At 57.8% G+C, this 15,872-nt stretch overlaps 5 protein-coding genes across 5 annotated transcripts; 1 reads left to right on the top strand and 4 right to left on the bottom strand.

Moving 5' to 3' along the window:
• Nucleotides 1-1,579: 1,579 nt before the first annotated feature.
• On the top strand, nucleotides 1,580-5,843 carry KVR01_010300 (uncharacterized protein). Its single transcript, XM_044793263.1, has 3 exons — nucleotides 1,580-2,192; nucleotides 2,279-4,900; nucleotides 4,964-5,843. The coding sequence occupies exons 1-3, from the start codon at nucleotides 2,091-2,093 to the stop codon at nucleotides 5,063-5,065; spliced, it is 2,826 nt and encodes a 941-aa protein (XP_044640459.1). The 5' UTR covers nucleotides 1,580-2,090; the 3' UTR covers nucleotides 5,066-5,843.
• Nucleotides 5,844-6,115: 272 nt separating this feature from the next.
• On the bottom strand, nucleotides 6,116-6,925 carry KVR01_010676 (uncharacterized protein; the record flags this gene model as incomplete). Its single annotated transcript, XM_044790008.1, has 1 exon — nucleotides 6,116-6,925. The coding sequence occupies one exon, from the start codon at nucleotides 6,923-6,925 to the stop codon at nucleotides 6,116-6,118; it is 810 nt and encodes a 269-aa protein (XP_044640835.1).
• Nucleotides 6,926-7,586: 661 nt separating this feature from the next.
• KVR01_010393 (uncharacterized protein) lies at nucleotides 7,587-8,779 on the bottom strand. Its single transcript, XM_044793606.1, has 2 exons — nucleotides 8,672-8,779; nucleotides 7,587-8,613 (listed from the first exon to the last, which is right to left on the bottom strand). The coding sequence occupies exons 1-2, from the start codon at nucleotides 8,717-8,719 to the stop codon at nucleotides 7,663-7,665; spliced, it is 999 nt and encodes a 332-aa protein (XP_044640552.1). The 5' UTR covers nucleotides 8,720-8,779; the 3' UTR covers nucleotides 7,587-7,662.
• Nucleotides 8,780-8,798: 19 nt separating this feature from the next.
• Nucleotides 8,799-10,178, bottom strand: KVR01_010196 (uncharacterized protein). Its single transcript, XM_044791020.1, has 2 exons — nucleotides 9,430-10,178; nucleotides 8,799-9,343 (listed from the first exon to the last, which is right to left on the bottom strand). The coding sequence occupies exons 1-2, from the start codon at nucleotides 9,910-9,912 to the stop codon at nucleotides 9,026-9,028; spliced, it is 801 nt and encodes a 266-aa protein (XP_044640355.1). The 5' UTR covers nucleotides 9,913-10,178; the 3' UTR covers nucleotides 8,799-9,025.
• Nucleotides 10,179-11,495: 1,317 nt separating this feature from the next.
• On the bottom strand, nucleotides 11,496-14,490 carry KVR01_010189 (uncharacterized protein). Its single transcript, XM_044792167.1, has one exon. The coding sequence runs from the start codon at nucleotides 13,857-13,859 to the stop codon at nucleotides 11,985-11,987; it is 1,875 nt and encodes a 624-aa protein (XP_044640348.1). The 5' UTR covers nucleotides 13,860-14,490; the 3' UTR covers nucleotides 11,496-11,984.
• Nucleotides 14,491-15,872: the final 1,382 nt, after the last annotated feature.

The following is a 15,872-nucleotide window of genomic DNA, read 5'->3' as shown; positions in this document are numbered from 1 at the left end:
ACTCGGGGCAGGGTTCGGCTCCCGAGCGGCCGTGTCCTCTCAGTATGAAGCCTCATCCTCATGAATTTTTCAAGTAGAAGCAACACGACATAATTGGGAAATGGGACGAGAAGAGGAAGGTTCCTTCTGAGGTGCGTTGCTGGCTGGTCTGGTAAGGCCTTGGGCCACGCCGGTGGAGGCCATGGAGAAGCAGCCGGGTCGACGCCGATCTACTCGGCCGGCAGGATCATTCCCATGAGCCTCCAAATTCGGCCATGGGGCAGAGGGAGGCCAGAAGTCCAAGAAAGAAGCAGAAAATAGGCCCGTTTCTACCTGCATCCACAAGACGGCCAAAGCCCCTTCCCCTCATCGAATGCCTTCGTTTGGTGGGCTTCACTACATGGAACTCGGGAGGATACGATTGCTTCAGGTCACACGACGCAGGTGGCACGACCTGGTGTCTGCTGGGCTCGTGAATCCTGTCCACAGCATCAACTGTGCCACCTAGAGGCAGACAGCAGGAAAGCCGGGGAGTAGATTGCTGTGACACGGCTCACAGCTCATAGGAGGACAATGCATAGACGTTGAGATGCTACGTCAGGCTGGCAGACCGGTGGAGGAGGACCGAATTCCAGGTATTCTCGACTGGTGGCTATGATTTGGCCAAGCTGCCCTGCTGCCCAAGACGGAGTGGATCAAATAGTGATGGCAGTTTTTGGTGAAGGCACAGACAGACGGACAGACGTCACTGTGTCTCAACATGCTCCTCTTGGGGGTTCAAAACGGGGGTCCCAAGGACCCAGGCCACAATCCGGCCGGAGCAGGTGTTCAGGGTCGAATCTGTGGGGCCCAGGATCAGCCAGCAGACAAAACTGAACAGGCCAGGCCAGGGTAGGCAAAGACAAAGGCACTTGGGGAAGCCGGGGGAGGCGACGAGTCAAACGCTCGAGCGGCAGAAAGAGATAGTCCGTCTTGGAGGCCATGGTTTACTGCACGCATCGTACGGTAACAGTGGAAACATAGCCGCACCCGGACGGGCCAGAGACGAACAGAGCGGCAAAAAGGGCAGGACTGAGAGGGATCAATCAGTCTGTCAGTCTTGCCACAGTGTGCCAGCCTCCCACCCTCCCTGTCTGTCTGTCTGTATGTATCTATCTTATCGATAACACTGGCACAAACCAACGGACCCACTCAGAATTCTTTGCCATCTAAATCCAAGCTGCAGGCTTGCCGGTTGGATGGGCTCCCCCCACCCCACTGTGTGCAAGGTTCCAAGGTTTGCCGCAAGGAGAGAGTGGAGGGGGGGAAGAAAGAATAGGAAGGGGGGAAAGGAAAGAGCAAGGAAAAACCAGCAGTACTGCTGGCTGCAGAGCACACTAGGTCCAGGCCCAGCAGATCTGAAATCCGCTGACCTGCTGGTCTCTTCTAAACTTGGACACACCTCCTGGTTTTGTAGCGGACCCTGGACTGGTACGGAGGTACGGGGTCTGGCACGAGTAGTATGCTGCAATTGCATGTACCGTCCGACCTGCACCCATGTCGAAAAAAATCCACAAGCACCTCCTCAAGCTTGCCAGAGGCACAGCATGTGCAAGCGATCCAAATTTACATGACTGTTCCCATCTAGACAGGCAATGCACAAGGACTGCTGACTGCTGCTAATTGCAGGCCGTCTTTTGTTGTTAGAGCGTCTCTTCATAAACTTGTCCTCGGGAGCCTTTCTTGAATGAGCAGGCTGTGCCTTCCTGTCTGGTTGCTGCAAAGAAGGTGCAGGCGGTCTCCAAGACCCGTGATCCACTAACAAGCCAAACCTACCTTACCCCACCACTGCCCACTGCCCACTGCGACCACCACCAGACGCCCTCCCACTACTGCGGCTGCTACCGCTACTCCCACCTCTGTCTGCAACAGGGCAACACGGATGCGCTCCTGACGGCAACCCACGCCCCGTTCCAGCCTCTTGCACTCTCTATTCAGAGCGCAGTATCCTCAAAAGCACCACCTCACCCAGCCCCGACCACAATACAAGAACAGGGTCATCCTCCCCATCCCACAGCCCAGCATCACCTAGCTGTCCTGGAGGAGGTGCCCGCTGAACACCCGCCCTAACCATGGCGTGGCAACCATCCCCGGAGTCTCTCCAGACTCTGGCCGTCTACCTCAAAGACTCCCTCAGCGGCTTCGACAAGGCTGCCCAGAAGAAGGCAGAGCTTGTAAGTCATATCATATGGCCCCTACCGAGGCCACAGTCCACACGACCCCCAAGCGACAAGAACAGGCCGTACTAACCGCAGCCCAGATGTTGTCGCAAGCCAGGAACTCCCCAGACTTCAACAACTACCTCGCCTACATCTTCTCCAGCTCCCAGCTGCCCCCGGGCCTCAACTTCTCCCCCGAGGACTACAGCCTTGTCCGCTCCGCAGCGGCCGTCATGCTCAAGAACAATGTCAAGCTCCACTTCAAGCAGATCGAACAGTCCTCATTGAGCCTCATCAAGCTGGCAGTCCCCATGGGCATCCAGGACAAAGCCCCCCAGATTCGCAGCTATGCCGGAAACATAGCCACCGAGCTCATAAACCGCGTTGGCATCTACGGCTGGCCCGAGTTCCTGCCCGAGCTGCTCAAGCTGATCGGAAACGAGTCTGGCCAGGTTTCCCCCGAGGGACAGGAGGGCGCCATGGCCGCCATGGCCAAGATCTGCGAGGACAACGCCAAGATGCTGCAGCGCGAGCAGAACGGACAGAGGCCCCTGAACTACCTGCTGCCAAAGTTCATCGAGGCGACCAAGAGCCCCCTGCCAAAGGTGCGCGCTCAGGCCCTTACTGCCATAAACGTCTTCACCCCTCGCAAATCCCAGGCTATGCTCAATAGCATAGACGACCTTCTCCAGCACCTGTTTGTGCTGTCCAACGACCCCAGCGAGGATGTGCGACGCCAGGTCTGCCGTTGCTTCGTGCAACTGGTCGATACCAGGCCCGACAAGCTTGTCCCCCACATCTCCGGATTGGTCGACTACATCATCCAGCAGCAGAAGAGCGAGGAGGAGGAACTGGCCTGTGAGGCGGCAGAGTTTTGGCTCGCGGTTGGCGAACACGATAACCTGTGGCAGGCCCTGAGCCCTTACATCCACAAGATTATACCCGTCCTCCTGGAATCCATGGTCTACAGCGGCGAGGACATTGCTCTGTTGGGCGGCGCATCGGATGATGAGGACGAGGACGACCGCGCCGAGGACATCAAGCCCCAATTCGCACAGGGCAAGGGGGCACGTAAGGCTGCTGGCGCTCAGCAGTCCGCAGACCAGGCGGAAAACGGCAATGCGTACCAGAAGCTTGCCAACATGGACGATGATCTGGAGGAAGGTGAAATTGATGATCTCGACGAGGACGGTGATGAAAACCCCGACGAGAGGTGGACACTGCGCAAGTGCTCCGCTGCCGCCCTGGATGTTTTTGCTCGTGACTTCAGGGACCCTGTCTTCAATTGCATCCTGCCATACCTAACGACACATTTGAAGCATGAGGAGTGGCCTCGCCGCGAGGCCGCAGTTCTTGCGCTGGGCGCGGTTGCTGAGGGCTGTGTCCAGGTGGTCACGCCCCATCTGCCTGATCTGGTGCCATACCTCATCTCACTTCTTAACGACCAAGAACCCGTCGTCAGGCAGATCACTTGCTGGACGCTTGGCCGCTACTCATCGTGGGCAGCCAACCTCAAGGACCCCGCTCAGATCCAGGCCTATTTCGTCCCCATGATGGAGGGCATCCTGCACAAGATGCTCGACCCGAACAAGAAGGTCCAGGAGGCTGGTGCTTCTGCGATGGCCAATCTCGAGGAGAAGGCCGGCAAGGTCCTGGAGCCATACACGGGTCCAATCATCCAGCAATACATCCGGTGTTTCGCCAAATACAAGGACAAGAATATGTACATTCTGTACGACTGCGTACAAACGCTCGCAGAAAGCGTCGGGCCTGTCTTGGCACTGCCTCAGCATGCCGGCCAGCTAATGCCCGCGTTGATCGACAGATGGCAAAAGGTGCCGGACGAGTCGAGGGAAGTGTTCCCACTCCTCGAGTGCATGTCATATGTCGCCATGGCCATGAGGGACGAGTTTGCTCCTTACGCGCATCCCATTTTCAGGCGTTGCGTCACTATCATCCACCAGAACCTTGAACAGACGATGGCGGCAAAGACGAACCACAACTTCGACCAGCCAGACAAGGACTTCCTCGTCACGAGTCTCGATCTCCTCAGCGCCATTATCCAGTGTCTCGAGGACGACAAGGCCCAGGAGCTGGTCAAGGATGCTCAGCCTGCCTTCTTCGAACTGTTGAACCTCTGCATGGGTGATCCTGCAGACGAGGTCCGCCAGTCGGCATATGCTCTGCTGGGCGACTGCGCTAAATACGTCTACCCTCAGCTTCAGTCCCATCTACCTTCGATATTCCCCATACTGTTGCGGCAACTAGATTTTGACAACGTCGTCGACGAGGAGATTGATGGCTACTTCAGCGTTATCAACAATGCCTGCTGGAGTGCCGGTGAGATCGCCACCCAGCACGGCAAGGGCATGGCGCCATTCGTGTCTGATCTCATGGAGCGGCTGGTGCAGATAATGGCAAACCCAACGATCCCGATCAGTGTGAACGAGAACGCCGCCATTGCGCTGGGTAGGCTGGGTCTCCAGAACGCAGAGGCGCTGGCCCCTCACCTGACAACGTTTGCGGACGAGTTCCTAGGCGCGATGGTCGAGCTGGACTGCAACGACGAGAAAGCTAGTGCTCTCAAGGGGTTCACTATGATCGTCGCCCAGAACCCGCAGGCCATGGAGAAGAGCCTGTTGTCATACTTTATGTGCATTGCGCGGTACAACACCCGGCCGCCAAGCGACATCAACAAGGAGTTGCACGAACTCTTCCAGAACGTGAGTCCATGTTATGTTTGAACGCCTGACTCTGAAATCCGCCTGTGCTAACGGCTTCTATAGATCATCAATGTGTACAGGCAAATGATCCCACAGTTTGACCAGTTTACCAACCAGATGCCAGCTGAGGAGAGGGAGGCCCTGAAGTCCAAATTTGGACTGTGATGGCTGGGCCTGACCGAACCCAACTGACAGATCTTCCGATGAGACTTTTGCTATGACCCCGATGCGGACATTTGGGTAGCTGTGACCAAGCTGCAGACCAACGCCGGTGTCTACTGTCTTGCTTAGCTAAAACGAGGTCTCTGTCCGGCGAGAACGCCACTCTGATCGCAACGTCAGCGGTGACACTCGCGCTCACACTAACATCATAAGACAACGGCGCGTCTGAATGAGATTGGTTGTGGTCTGGCGGCCAGGAATGAGACGATTAGGTAAAACATGGCCTGTTTACATGTGAGAGGGCCAGTGGGAAAGTGCAAGCGACAGCGAATTGCCAGATATGAACATGCGTCAACGAAGCAGAAGACCTTAACGCGGAATGACGGCGCAGGCAAGCCAACCCAGGGACCAAGCAGCCAGTGCGGAGCTCGGCCTGGAAGGGAATGATGGATGGACGTGCTATTACTTGCTCTGGGTCAGGCCGGTTGGTTGCCAGAGGGCGGAGGGAGGTTGGCATTGTCCTGCTTGTTCCTGGTGTGAAGCAAGGCGCTTTGTGAGTTTGAGACCCTCCCAGGTGGGAGGGTGTGGTTGGAGCGGCCGTGAGTGCTTATAGTATGGCGAACAATCTATGTCCCGTGTTACTTAGGTACGACCGGATGGCGGTTGCAGTACCAAAGCAGAATCAAAAACAACCTTTAGATAGCCACGTAGATAGATACCGATGATACACATCATCCTCAACTTCATCATCAGCTGTTAGCCAATTAATTTCTCTCAGCAAGTCGGACGGGGCTCGTGTTACATATACTGGGAACCTAGCAAGGACTTGTACGCGCTATTTAGTAAACTGACAGGCGCCTTCTAGAATTTCGAGTGGCTATGCATGCCCTATCCTATACATGGTTGTCTAAAAAGTTACTACATACGATTGTGTCGTCAGGTATACACATGCCAACGCCATCCGCACCAACACAACACCAATTCCATCTACCGGGACCCTCGGGGCCAACATTGAAGTATTCCTCGAGTCCCTCCTGACCAAACTCAACCCCATCAAAACAGCCACGGATACAGCCATGGGACCCAAGTACACAGCATGTTCCTCAACAAAACCGGCCCGCTGGCCCACTCAACCTTTGCCTTGTCCCGCGACAGAACGCTGACGCTCTTCCCGGCCCAGCGGCCGGACCCCTCCTCGGCACACTGCACCATGCCGCCCGCGACGTCGAGGAAGCTGACAAAAGTCTGCGACCCCTCGGTGGAGAGCACGTGGCCCCGGCGCCGGTCCGTCGAGATGCCGCCCGGCTTCACGAAGACGACGTCGACCAGCCCGGCCCGCTCGAGCAGGTACTCCTCCGCGGCGATCAGGTCCGTGTAGACCCACCAGTTGGCGGCGAAGAGGAACCGCCGCGCCAGCCAGGGGATGTCGGCGCAGAAGCGGGCCTCGTCCGTCTCGGCGGAGGAGAGCACCACCAGGAGGGGTAGCCGGGGCTTTTGCTCCCCGGCTTGTTGCTGTTGTTGTTGTTGTTGCTCCGCGCGCAGGGCCTCGAGCGCCGCGACGGCCGCCTCGGCCTGGTCGCGCGCGATGCGCAGGTGCGGCTTGTTGTTCGGGGAGGCGACGCACAGGAAGACGGCGCTGGTGCCGCGGATGCAGTCGGTCAGGAGCGGGACGTCGGAGATCTGGCCCTCGAAGACTTTCACCTGCTTCGAGGAGGAGAGTACCTGGGGGAACATGCGCTCGAGCTTGGGCCGGGACCGTACGAGGCAGTTCACGCGCACGTCTGGCCGTTCTGAGGCGAGGACTTGTAGGACTGAGCCGCCTGTCTGGCCGGTTGCGCCGAGGATGGCATATGTTGGGGGCATTTTGGAGTGTGTTGTTGAGGGGTTCCAAGTTTCTCTCTGTATGCGGGATAGTGACACTGCTCCAAGGTTGGTTCAAGTATGGTAGGTATTTCAGGACACAAGTTTGAATGGCATCAATCAGATCAGATGCAATCATCCGAGAGTATGTGGCCACAGGGTACTTTAAGTCGGACACGAACATGTTCATATATACTTGCCCGATTTGGACCTCATCATGAGCAAACGAGGCGAAGGCCGACAGGGTCCATCCACCACGGCGATTTAGACAGGCCGAGTGACAAGGCAGCCTTAGGCGTCGGATTTTCGTAACATCTGGTCCGTGATTTCGCCGATCCGAGAGCCTCTTTTTCGTCCCGTCGCTTCATATCCTACCTGGTGTGGTAACATGTATTGGTATGCGCCGTTTGAAGACGGCAATCTCTTGGGGGAGGTAGTCGTAGACGTCACGGCACATGGCCTCGACGGGCCGCCCGGCTGTGATGATCTGTCTGGGTTGCGGCTCATGCCCACTGGCGCACCACTAAAGCATCTACCCGTCAATTACAACCCCCTCGGACTCATCGAAGAGCAGATGTCCGAGTCCATCCGCTGAGCATTTCAAGACTCGCGCACCTACAACCCGATCACGCTTGCGGACGGCATTATATTCAGATCGGAGAGATAGTTCAGTTTAGATTCATTTTCAGGGGAGAGCGGTGATTTCGTACTTTATACAAAGGTACCGGTAGCCCAGAAACCTACAGCTTCGCCATAGTCGTCCCCGACTTATCCTCCTCATCAGCCCTATCCCGCAGCAATGTCGCAGCCGCCTTCTCCGCAAACTCTCCCGGGTGACAACAATACATCCATATCATAGCAGGGCGGCCGATCCACCCTCCAGTATAAACGTACCTCTCCCCGTTCTCACCGCCATCCCCACCCTCACTCATCCAGTCGGCCCCGTGCACCAGCACACCGGTCCTCTTCTCACGCTCCTCCTCCTCGGGAACAACGTCACCCCCCTCCACGTCCTCGATATACACACGAGGCAGGCCCTCCCCGCCGTACAGGAACCGCCCCAGGCCCCTGACGAGATCCCCCTTGGTGACGCCGGCCCCGTTCTCCAGCCTCACGCTCGGCTCCACCCAGGGCAGGCAGCACGGGCACGGGTGGCCCTCGTCGCCGGCGCCGCGCGCGAAGATGTTGACCGCGAATTCCCTGCACGGCGGCGAGGTGAGGTGCTCCGGGATGCGGCCGTCGGCCGTGACCTGCCCGTGGAGCCGCTCGAACACGCCGCGCCAGTAGGACTGGAACGCCCCCGGGGAGGCGGCGTCGTAGGCCGGGCTGGAGGGGAAGGCCGCCCGGGTGGCTGCGAGGACGGCGTCGACTGCCTCCCTCCACTTCTCGACCACGGGTGGTTGCGAGTCTGGGTCCTCTCCTTCTTCAACGTCTTGCTGCTGCTGCTGCTGCTGTTCCTCGACGATGTCTGGCTGGGCCGCCGCAGCTGGGTCCTGAGAGCTCATGGTAGGCTGTTTCTGGCTGTACGGCCTGGTGAGTGTGCCGTTCCCTGCTGTGCTCAGATGCTGGTAAGGCGGCCTGGCATTTATAGAGCCCTGAGGGCACCATATGACCCGTAGCCGTTGGCCTCGCGTGATGGTCGGTCGCGTTTGCCTGGCCAATGCCAAACCCAGCGTGCGGCGCAGCGCCATCTTGATGTGTTGTCAGGTTGAAACTTGCTGGCGGGCCCATGGGCGTGTTTGGCCTCACTGGAGTCATAGACGTACCGACCATGTGTGCTGCGCCGCAGGCATACATCAGGGTTCCAATGAAGCAGAAATGCCACACGCCAAGCTTCCATAGGGCTGCTGCTCCGGCCTCAGACAGTCGTTGGGAGTGAGTTTGGACTTTGTTCATAATTTATTGGAAATATGTGGTATATATGGTGTCATCCCCTCCACGCCGGTCAATGCAAGCGACCCGACGAAGATTCTAGGTCTTGGCGTCTTCTAAGGCCATCTAGCCTGATCTTTCATGTAGTTCTTCCACCGTCCCTCCGTCCCTCTCAACATGTCTTTTCTCATGTTCTCTCTCTTATATCTTATTACGCAAGCACCATCCGATCTAAGCACCGTAGGCCTTGAACTTGGTCTCAACGGGCGCGTACGCCTTCTCGCCGGCGGCGCCGGTCTTGCCGCCAAAGACGAGCTGGGCCTGCAGCTTCCAGCTGGCGGGGACCTTCCACTCCTCGGCGACGCGGTTGTCGATCAGGGGGTTGTAGTGCTGCAGGTTGGCGCCCAGGCCCTCGGCCTCGAGGGCGGTCCACACGCTGAACTGCAGCATGGCGTCCGAGTGCGAGGCCCACGTGGGGAAGCGGTCGGCGTAGATGGCGAACTTCTCCTGCATTCCGTTGACGACGTCCTGGTCTTCGAAGAAGAGGACCTGTTTGTTTTGGTCGTGGTCAGCATTATTGACTTTCCATACGGGTGGTGCACCTATTAGGGATGCACATGGTGAGAAAGACGTACGGATCCGGCAGCGCCCTTGAACATGGCCATCTTGCCGGAGGTGCCCTCCCACTGCTCAGCGGGGACGATGGGCTTCAGGATCTCGGCGGTGATGTCCCACAGCTTCTCGTGCTCGGCGCCGAACAGGACGACGACGCGGTTGGACTGGGAGTTGAAGGACGAGGGGACCTCCTGCAGCAGGGACTTGACGATCTCCTGGATCTTCTCGGGGGGGATGGACAGGTCCTTGGACAGGGGGTAGTAGGACCTGCGCTGCTTGGCGAGGTCGATGAGCTGCTGGGCGGAGGCCATCTTGGATGTGGTGGAAAAGAGGCGGGCTGTTGGCGGGGTTGTCCGGCGTGTTGTGAGCGAGGCGGTAGCTTTTACTGAAGCTGATGCTATTGGTCTTGAGAGGGGGGTGGTGTTGCTGATAGAAGAGGTGGTAATGATAGTCCGGAGGGGAGAGGAAGTGGCCGGCCTCGTGAGGAACCTGGCGGTATTCATATTCTGGCAGACCGCACGTAGGCTGATGACCAACGGCTGACGAAGAGGGGTTCCTGGTCCTGGAGCTATGGGAGGGTCCCGCTCTGCATAGATGCGCTATATACGGTCTGGTATGTTCTCTTATGATTTGTTACGTTGTCCGGCGGAAGATGGGTCTCGATCGGGGCTGGGGAGTCCTGTGCAAGTCTGTCTGTTTTATGCGCGAGCCTGCGGTGTCCCCCACCTCCCCCAGAGCCTATTCAAACTCAATGAGCACTCGCAAGTGGTCTAGTATTGTCTATTGCATCTTAGTAATAGTTCTGGAATGTCCAATCTCTTCTAGATTGTCGCCCATAAGCCGTTAGAACACGGGCATAAGATGCAGCAGAGCAGCGAGTGTCGGACGGACCTACGGATTTACACCCCACCAGCCCACCTATGATTCCATTGTGTCATAGCCTGGGCCAGGCTAGCTCCAGGGGTGTGAGGACAAGGGCAGTGAGGTGATTGGCGCGCGGCTCGATTTCGAAGCGATTGGAAATCCACCGCGGTGGTACCCCCCGTATAGGCATGCAGATGACTAAGGATTTCAAACCACAGCAGAGCTGTTCGGAACGCGACCAAGCCCCACCCACCAAAGCCCTTTTTGGACTTTGCACTTTGCTTCCAACTTGCTGTGTGCAATGTGCCAGTTGTGCATGCCAGACCCAAACCGGGTGGTGGCATGATCATCTTCAATCCTTGGCCACGACTCCATTTGCTTGTTTTCCCAGGCGAGCTATGGCCCGGCCGACCCAACGGCGAAGAACCCCACCTGCCCTAGCCTGCACATGTGCTCGGTATACAGATTTATGGCCTTTAATAAATCCTGTACCACGACAGAGACACACACTGTAAATTGGCATGTAGTCAACCAACCAAGCCCTCTCTGTTCTCTCACAGGCTGAGAGTGTCTCGTTCCGAGGGGTCGTTCCGAGGGGGTGGATCCGCGGGGCTCTGAACCGACACGATTACGCGTTTCGAGCGAGCCAAACACCCCCCCTCCTCCGAGTCCAGGCCCAGCAGGCCAGCTCATCATCATGGACATGATTCTACCACCTTCTGTCCATGAGTCGCCGCTGTTGCATTGATCCCCCCTCTTCCCGACGGGACTGATTGTCGTACCATGTTAGCATTGGCACTGACAATTATGTTTTCTGTGTGGTACTGACTGACTTGTGTGACCGAGGGGGTTTTATTCGCGGGCCCCACGACTCTGAGCTCACTAAGTATCTATTGACTGGTTGCTCGCCGTTGACTTGAACGTGGGGGCTAGGACGCCCTAGGGCTGGCAAATCTGGATCCTTCCTAGACATACTCCGTAGACTACCTAGCAACCTACGTGCTAGGTGCATTAAGCTTATCCGGATGATAAAGTGGCTTGGGCGTGGTGCAGCCATTGATCAATCAGATCGTCACATTTTGCCCTCCCAAGACAGGATTTGCCCAGGGTTGCGTCGTTGTGGGCCCCACCCATCCCGCCTTCACAGTCTGACAGTAGGCTGGAGACCATATCAAACACCAAAAAAAAAAAAAGACAAATATGATCGGTGGGCCAAGGTCGGTTTGTTGATGTGTATTTCATTCAATCTGTCATTCAATAACGAGACTGCCAACCAAGTCTCAAAGATATGTAAGATAGCTATGTACGTTTGCGTATGTTTGTTTGTGTGCAAGCATTTGAAGCAATGCGCAGGTAGAAGCAAACCAAGCCCATGCGCGAAAGGACCGTGAAAGCAACCGAAACCCCGTGTGACGCCGCCGAGCTCAGCATCCGGTGATGCGATGACTGCTTTCCTTCTTTCCCATACCCAAGTCCGTGAGGTCCTTGTGTGAAAATAATCCCATTTTTGTTTCGCCCGGAACGGAGAACCGAAATGAGCAGGAAAACACACACCCCTCCGCCCAAAAACGCCGTGAACAAATGCTTGCGCCAGTGAACCCTGATCTAGTGAGTCTTGCTTTTTTACCCATCAAGCGCCCATGAAAGAGAGAGACAGGCAAGAAGGAAGAAAAGGCGCCAGGTGTGCCTTGTGCGCGCCGCAGACCCCACATTACCACGTCTCGGCGATGTACTGGCCGACCTGCTTCTTGAGGTCCCAGTACTTCTTGGCCTCGTCCCGGCCCAGGTTGCCCTTGCGCATGGCCACCTCGATGAGGGACTCCTCCACGCCCTCGCCCATGCCCTTGCTACTGCCGCAGACGAAGACGCGCCCGTCGACGGCATTGATGACGTACCACACCAGGTCCGCCTGGTTGATGACCTCCTCCTGCACGTAGCGGCCCTCGCCCACGCGGCTCTCCACCACGCGCTTGACCTCGTCCTCGTGCACGCCCCACTCGCCGCTGTAGATCTCGTCCACGAGCGAGTCGCGGATGCCCTGGAGCACCCACACCTTGTTGGCGCAGTTGGCCGTCTTGAGCCGGCGCTGCACGAAGCCCCGGAACGGCGCGATGCCCACGCCCGCCCCGATGAGGAGCATCGGCCCGTCCGACACAAACTTCTTGGCCAGCGGGTTCGCCATCAGGCCCTTGAACATGGGCACGTGCACCTGGGGGTTCTTCTCGCCCCTGGCCTCGGCCTCGATGAACTTGAGCGCCTGCCGCTGGAAGAAGCCCGAGCCGACGCCCGTTCTTGATCCCTTTCTCCAGTCGGCGGACTCGTGAACCGTGACTGCGATTTCGATCAGACGGTGCGTCTTGCCGTCCCGGGTCTCGAACGAGTCGTGGGGGTCATTGGACAGGGAGTAGAAGCGGGGCATCAGCGGCTGCAGCTGGGAGAGAAGCGCGTCGACGGGCGGCTTGGAGCTGGGGAACGCGTGTAGGAGCTGGGAGAGGGAGACATGGGGCCCGGTCCGGAAGTCACAGAAGGTCCCTTGGCCCTCGGCGGAGCAGAGGTACATGAGGATCTTGCGCTCGTTTTCCTCGGTTGCGTGCTCAGCCAGGACACGCAGCAGCTGCTTCGTGGGAGGGTAGGACTGGATGTCTGAGCACCAGGTCAGGAGGTCGCGGCGTGTCGTGACCAGCTCCCGGGCCTGGTCATCGCCCCAGACGGTAGGCCAGCGCCCCTTTGTCGTCCGCAGCATGACGGGCTTGTCGCGCAGGAACCTCGGCACCATCAGGGTCTCCAGCAGCTCGTCGACGTCGGCCTCGTCATTGGGCGCGGAGATGCCAATGGCGCCTCCGACCTTGAAGTCGACACCCTCCTCGTCTGGGTAGTTGGTGATGTCGATGTCGAAGTGGAAAGTCCTCTTCTCGGCGCCAACCCGTGTCAGCTCGCGGGCCTTGTGGATGCGGGCCGGGAAGACGTGGTGTGGGGGGTGGGGTTGGACGAAGCTGGGGGGCTGGATGGTGGTGTCGAGCTCCTCGAGGGAGAGTTGCTGCAGGGTGTTCTGTGTACGCTGGACCAGGGCATCGATGACCGCATTGCCGCTGTCAGTGGCGCTGGATGCGGTTGTTGAGGCAGGCGAGGGCACATCGGATGGGCGTCGCATTGGCTCCAGGAAGGCTGTCTGCTCGGGCAGGTCGACAACGTTGCTCAAGACAGTCGGGATCTCGTCAATTTTAAGACAGAGTGACCGGAAGGCATCGGTGTCTGGGTGCTGAACCTTTTCGTACTGGATGTCGGCCTTCTTTGCGCCAATGTTCATGCAGCAGCCTCCGCCGCAGCACCGTGCAGCTAGCTGCTGTGTAGATTCCCCTGTGATGCGCTGGACATCGGCAGCGCTCTGAGCAATGAGGCGGGTGGATGCGCGCCTGCGCCTGGGCTCGGCGGTGGGGTTGGTCTCGTCGACATCTTGCTCCTCTGCCGACTGCTCCGAGAAGGTGAGCGAGGGCGCGACGGAGGGGGCCTTGGGGCCGGTGGGCTCCTCTGGCGCACAGCAGTTGCCAGACTCGGCCATGATGCGGGCGGTCTGCGAGTGCATCATGTTGGCTGGCGAGGAGGTTGGAACGGTGGGGGTGGAGGTGATGGTTGTGGTGGCGGTCGGTGGGGTCGGGGTGAGCCCACTGGTCAATGGGAAGAGACGGCTGTGGCGAGGTTGAGTCTGACGCAGGTATGAATGAACAGGCGGCGCGGAGGGTGGTGTTTGTTGATGTCGAGTGCTAGTCTGCCGAATGCATAACCGGCCTTGTGGAGGAGTAAGCCTTAAAAGATCAGATGGGCGAGCCACGGTCGCTGGGGTTGTTGGCGTGCAGGCGTGCGGGCGTGCAAGCGTGTTTGTCGTGTTAAATCGGACCAAGTAATCAATGTCGAGATGATTAGAGATGGTGAGAAATCAGGGGGGAAAGTGGTAAACCCTCGCTTGGCCTGGCTTGCTACGAGATGCAGCACACACTACTATGACACAACAAAAGATGGAGTTGCTCAGTCAGGGTGAGGTGTAGTTGCTTGGTCAGGAATTGGGCCGGCTGAGGTGGTGAAGTGGAATACTATGTACTGTGCAGACTAATAAGGTGGTGCTGGTGCTGGTGCTGGTGCTGGTGGCCGAGGATGGGGACCCGGGCGGCACCTTTTCCTTTTCTTGGGCATGCAGGGCTAGGGTGGCTTATCAGATCGCGTCCCCCGGTCGGCCCATGTCGATGATGAGCAAAGACTGACTTAAACTTACTGCAGTATTATTGTACACAGAGCGCCAACACAGTACGCAGCGGGTCGAGGTGCACAGTCGGTTGTGTAATTGTGTGCCGATTGCCCAATTGCACGACGGCTTGGCCCTCGGAACCACTGTGCGACTAAGCCTGATGGGCTCTTTGGGGGCGGCCCTGCAGCCCCGATGGTCGGTCCTGGCCGAAGGGTGGACAGGCAAGACAGTGCAAGCTCTGACAGAGAGAGGTGCTCCTCCCGGCACGTTGGGATCTATGTGCCAGGGTCCCCCGGGGAAAAGACTGCGCGTCTTGCCATTTCTCCTTAATTTTCTGGGGCCGCCTGGGCCTGCAGGCCTGCTCCTAAAATGGAAGGCCACGAGGCCCAGCACGCAAGCAACGCAGCGAATACATTACTGTGTAGATTAGCACCATGCAGCAGCAGCATAATCATAAGGGGGCTCTGCTATCGTGGGATTCCCGGTGTGTTGTGAATTCCCCAGTCTGAATTGATGCATCCAATTCCCCCGAACCGGCCGGGCCCAGCCCAGCCTGGATGGCTGACGTCGTGACCACGGCACAAAACTGCGGTGTGTGGAGATGCCCTGTCTGGTCCTCGGCGGGGGGCGACCACATACTCAGGAAGATACCTAGGTACTTTAGTAGGTAGACTATAGTCACCAGCCGTATCGCCTGACCGAGACTGTTGGACTAGACAGTACTCCGTAGAGCCTAGACCAAGGCTGCCAAAGCGCAATCTGTGTATTCCTGCCTCCCCAACACATCACAAGCCTTGTGCGCACATGACATGACATGACATGTCATCTCTTGACACGACAGTCCAAGCCCGCGACACTGCACTACACTGCGTTGCGCTACACCGCACCAGAGGGGAAGAGGACATGACACGGCTGTGCTGGGAGTCAATCCTATGCTGCACGGGCGGGAGAAGGGGATTAAAAAAAAACACGGCAGCTTGGCATGTTTTGCCGAGGGGGTCTGGGGGTGTGATGTCAAGGTTCATGAAGAAACGGGAATGGGGCGCGCGCAGGCAAAGGTTTTTCCCTTGTTCTCGCTCCAAACTGTCCGGTCCGGTTCAGATCCCAGCACCACGCCACCTCTCGTGTATGTGCAGAACTCAACAGATACAGTGCCTATCTGATTGTCTTTTCTTCTCTTTACCTGCTGATGTCGAAAGAGGCAACTTGATCGGCAAACCAGGCACGCAGGCACGCAGCCGGGACGAGGATTCCACCATGTCCCCACCATCTGACGATACCTAGGCATGCTAGCAGCTAGGTTATCAAGTTATTTCCGCTTCAATTCCTCCCACTGGCAGGACAGGACAGCCGCAGTGC

This window comes from Diaporthe batatas (assembly GCF_019321695.1).
Source record: "Diaporthe batatas strain CRI 302-4 chromosome Unknown Contig00013, whole genome shotgun sequence".
NCBI lineage: Eukaryota > Fungi > Ascomycota > Sordariomycetes > Diaporthales > Diaporthaceae > Diaporthe > Diaporthe batatas.
This window is presented reverse-complemented; position numbering and strand designations above follow the sequence as displayed.

Coding starts and splice junctions, on each gene's coding strand:
- KVR01_010300 (XM_044793263.1), top strand. CDS start 2,091: ATGGCGTGGCAACCATCCCCGGAGTCTCTCCAGACTCTGGCCGTCTAC. Junction 2,193..2,278: donor CCCAGAAGAAGGCAGAGCTT/GTAAGTCATATC, acceptor ACCGCAGCCCAG/ATGTTGTCGCAAGCCAGGAA. Junction 4,901..4,963: donor TGCACGAACTCTTCCAGAAC/GTGAGTCCATGT, acceptor CGGCTTCTATAG/ATCATCAATGTGTACAGGCA.
- KVR01_010393 (XM_044793606.1), bottom strand. CDS start 8,719: ATGTATGCCTGCGGCGCAGCACACATGGTCGGTACGTCTATGACTCCA. Junction 8,614..8,671: donor TCGGTACGTCTATGACTCCA/GTGAGGCCAAAC, acceptor CAACACATCAAG/ATGGCGCTGCGCCGCACGCT.
- KVR01_010196 (XM_044791020.1), bottom strand. CDS start 9,912: ATGAATACCGCCAGGTTCCTCACGAGGCCGGCCACTTCCTCTCCCCTC. Junction 9,344..9,429: donor TCAAGGGCGCTGCCGGATCC/GTACGTCTTTCT, acceptor CAAAACAAACAG/GTCCTCTTCTTCGAAGACCA.
- KVR01_010189 (XM_044792167.1), bottom strand. CDS start 13,859: ATGATGCACTCGCAGACCGCCCGCATCATGGCCGAGTCTGGCAACTGC.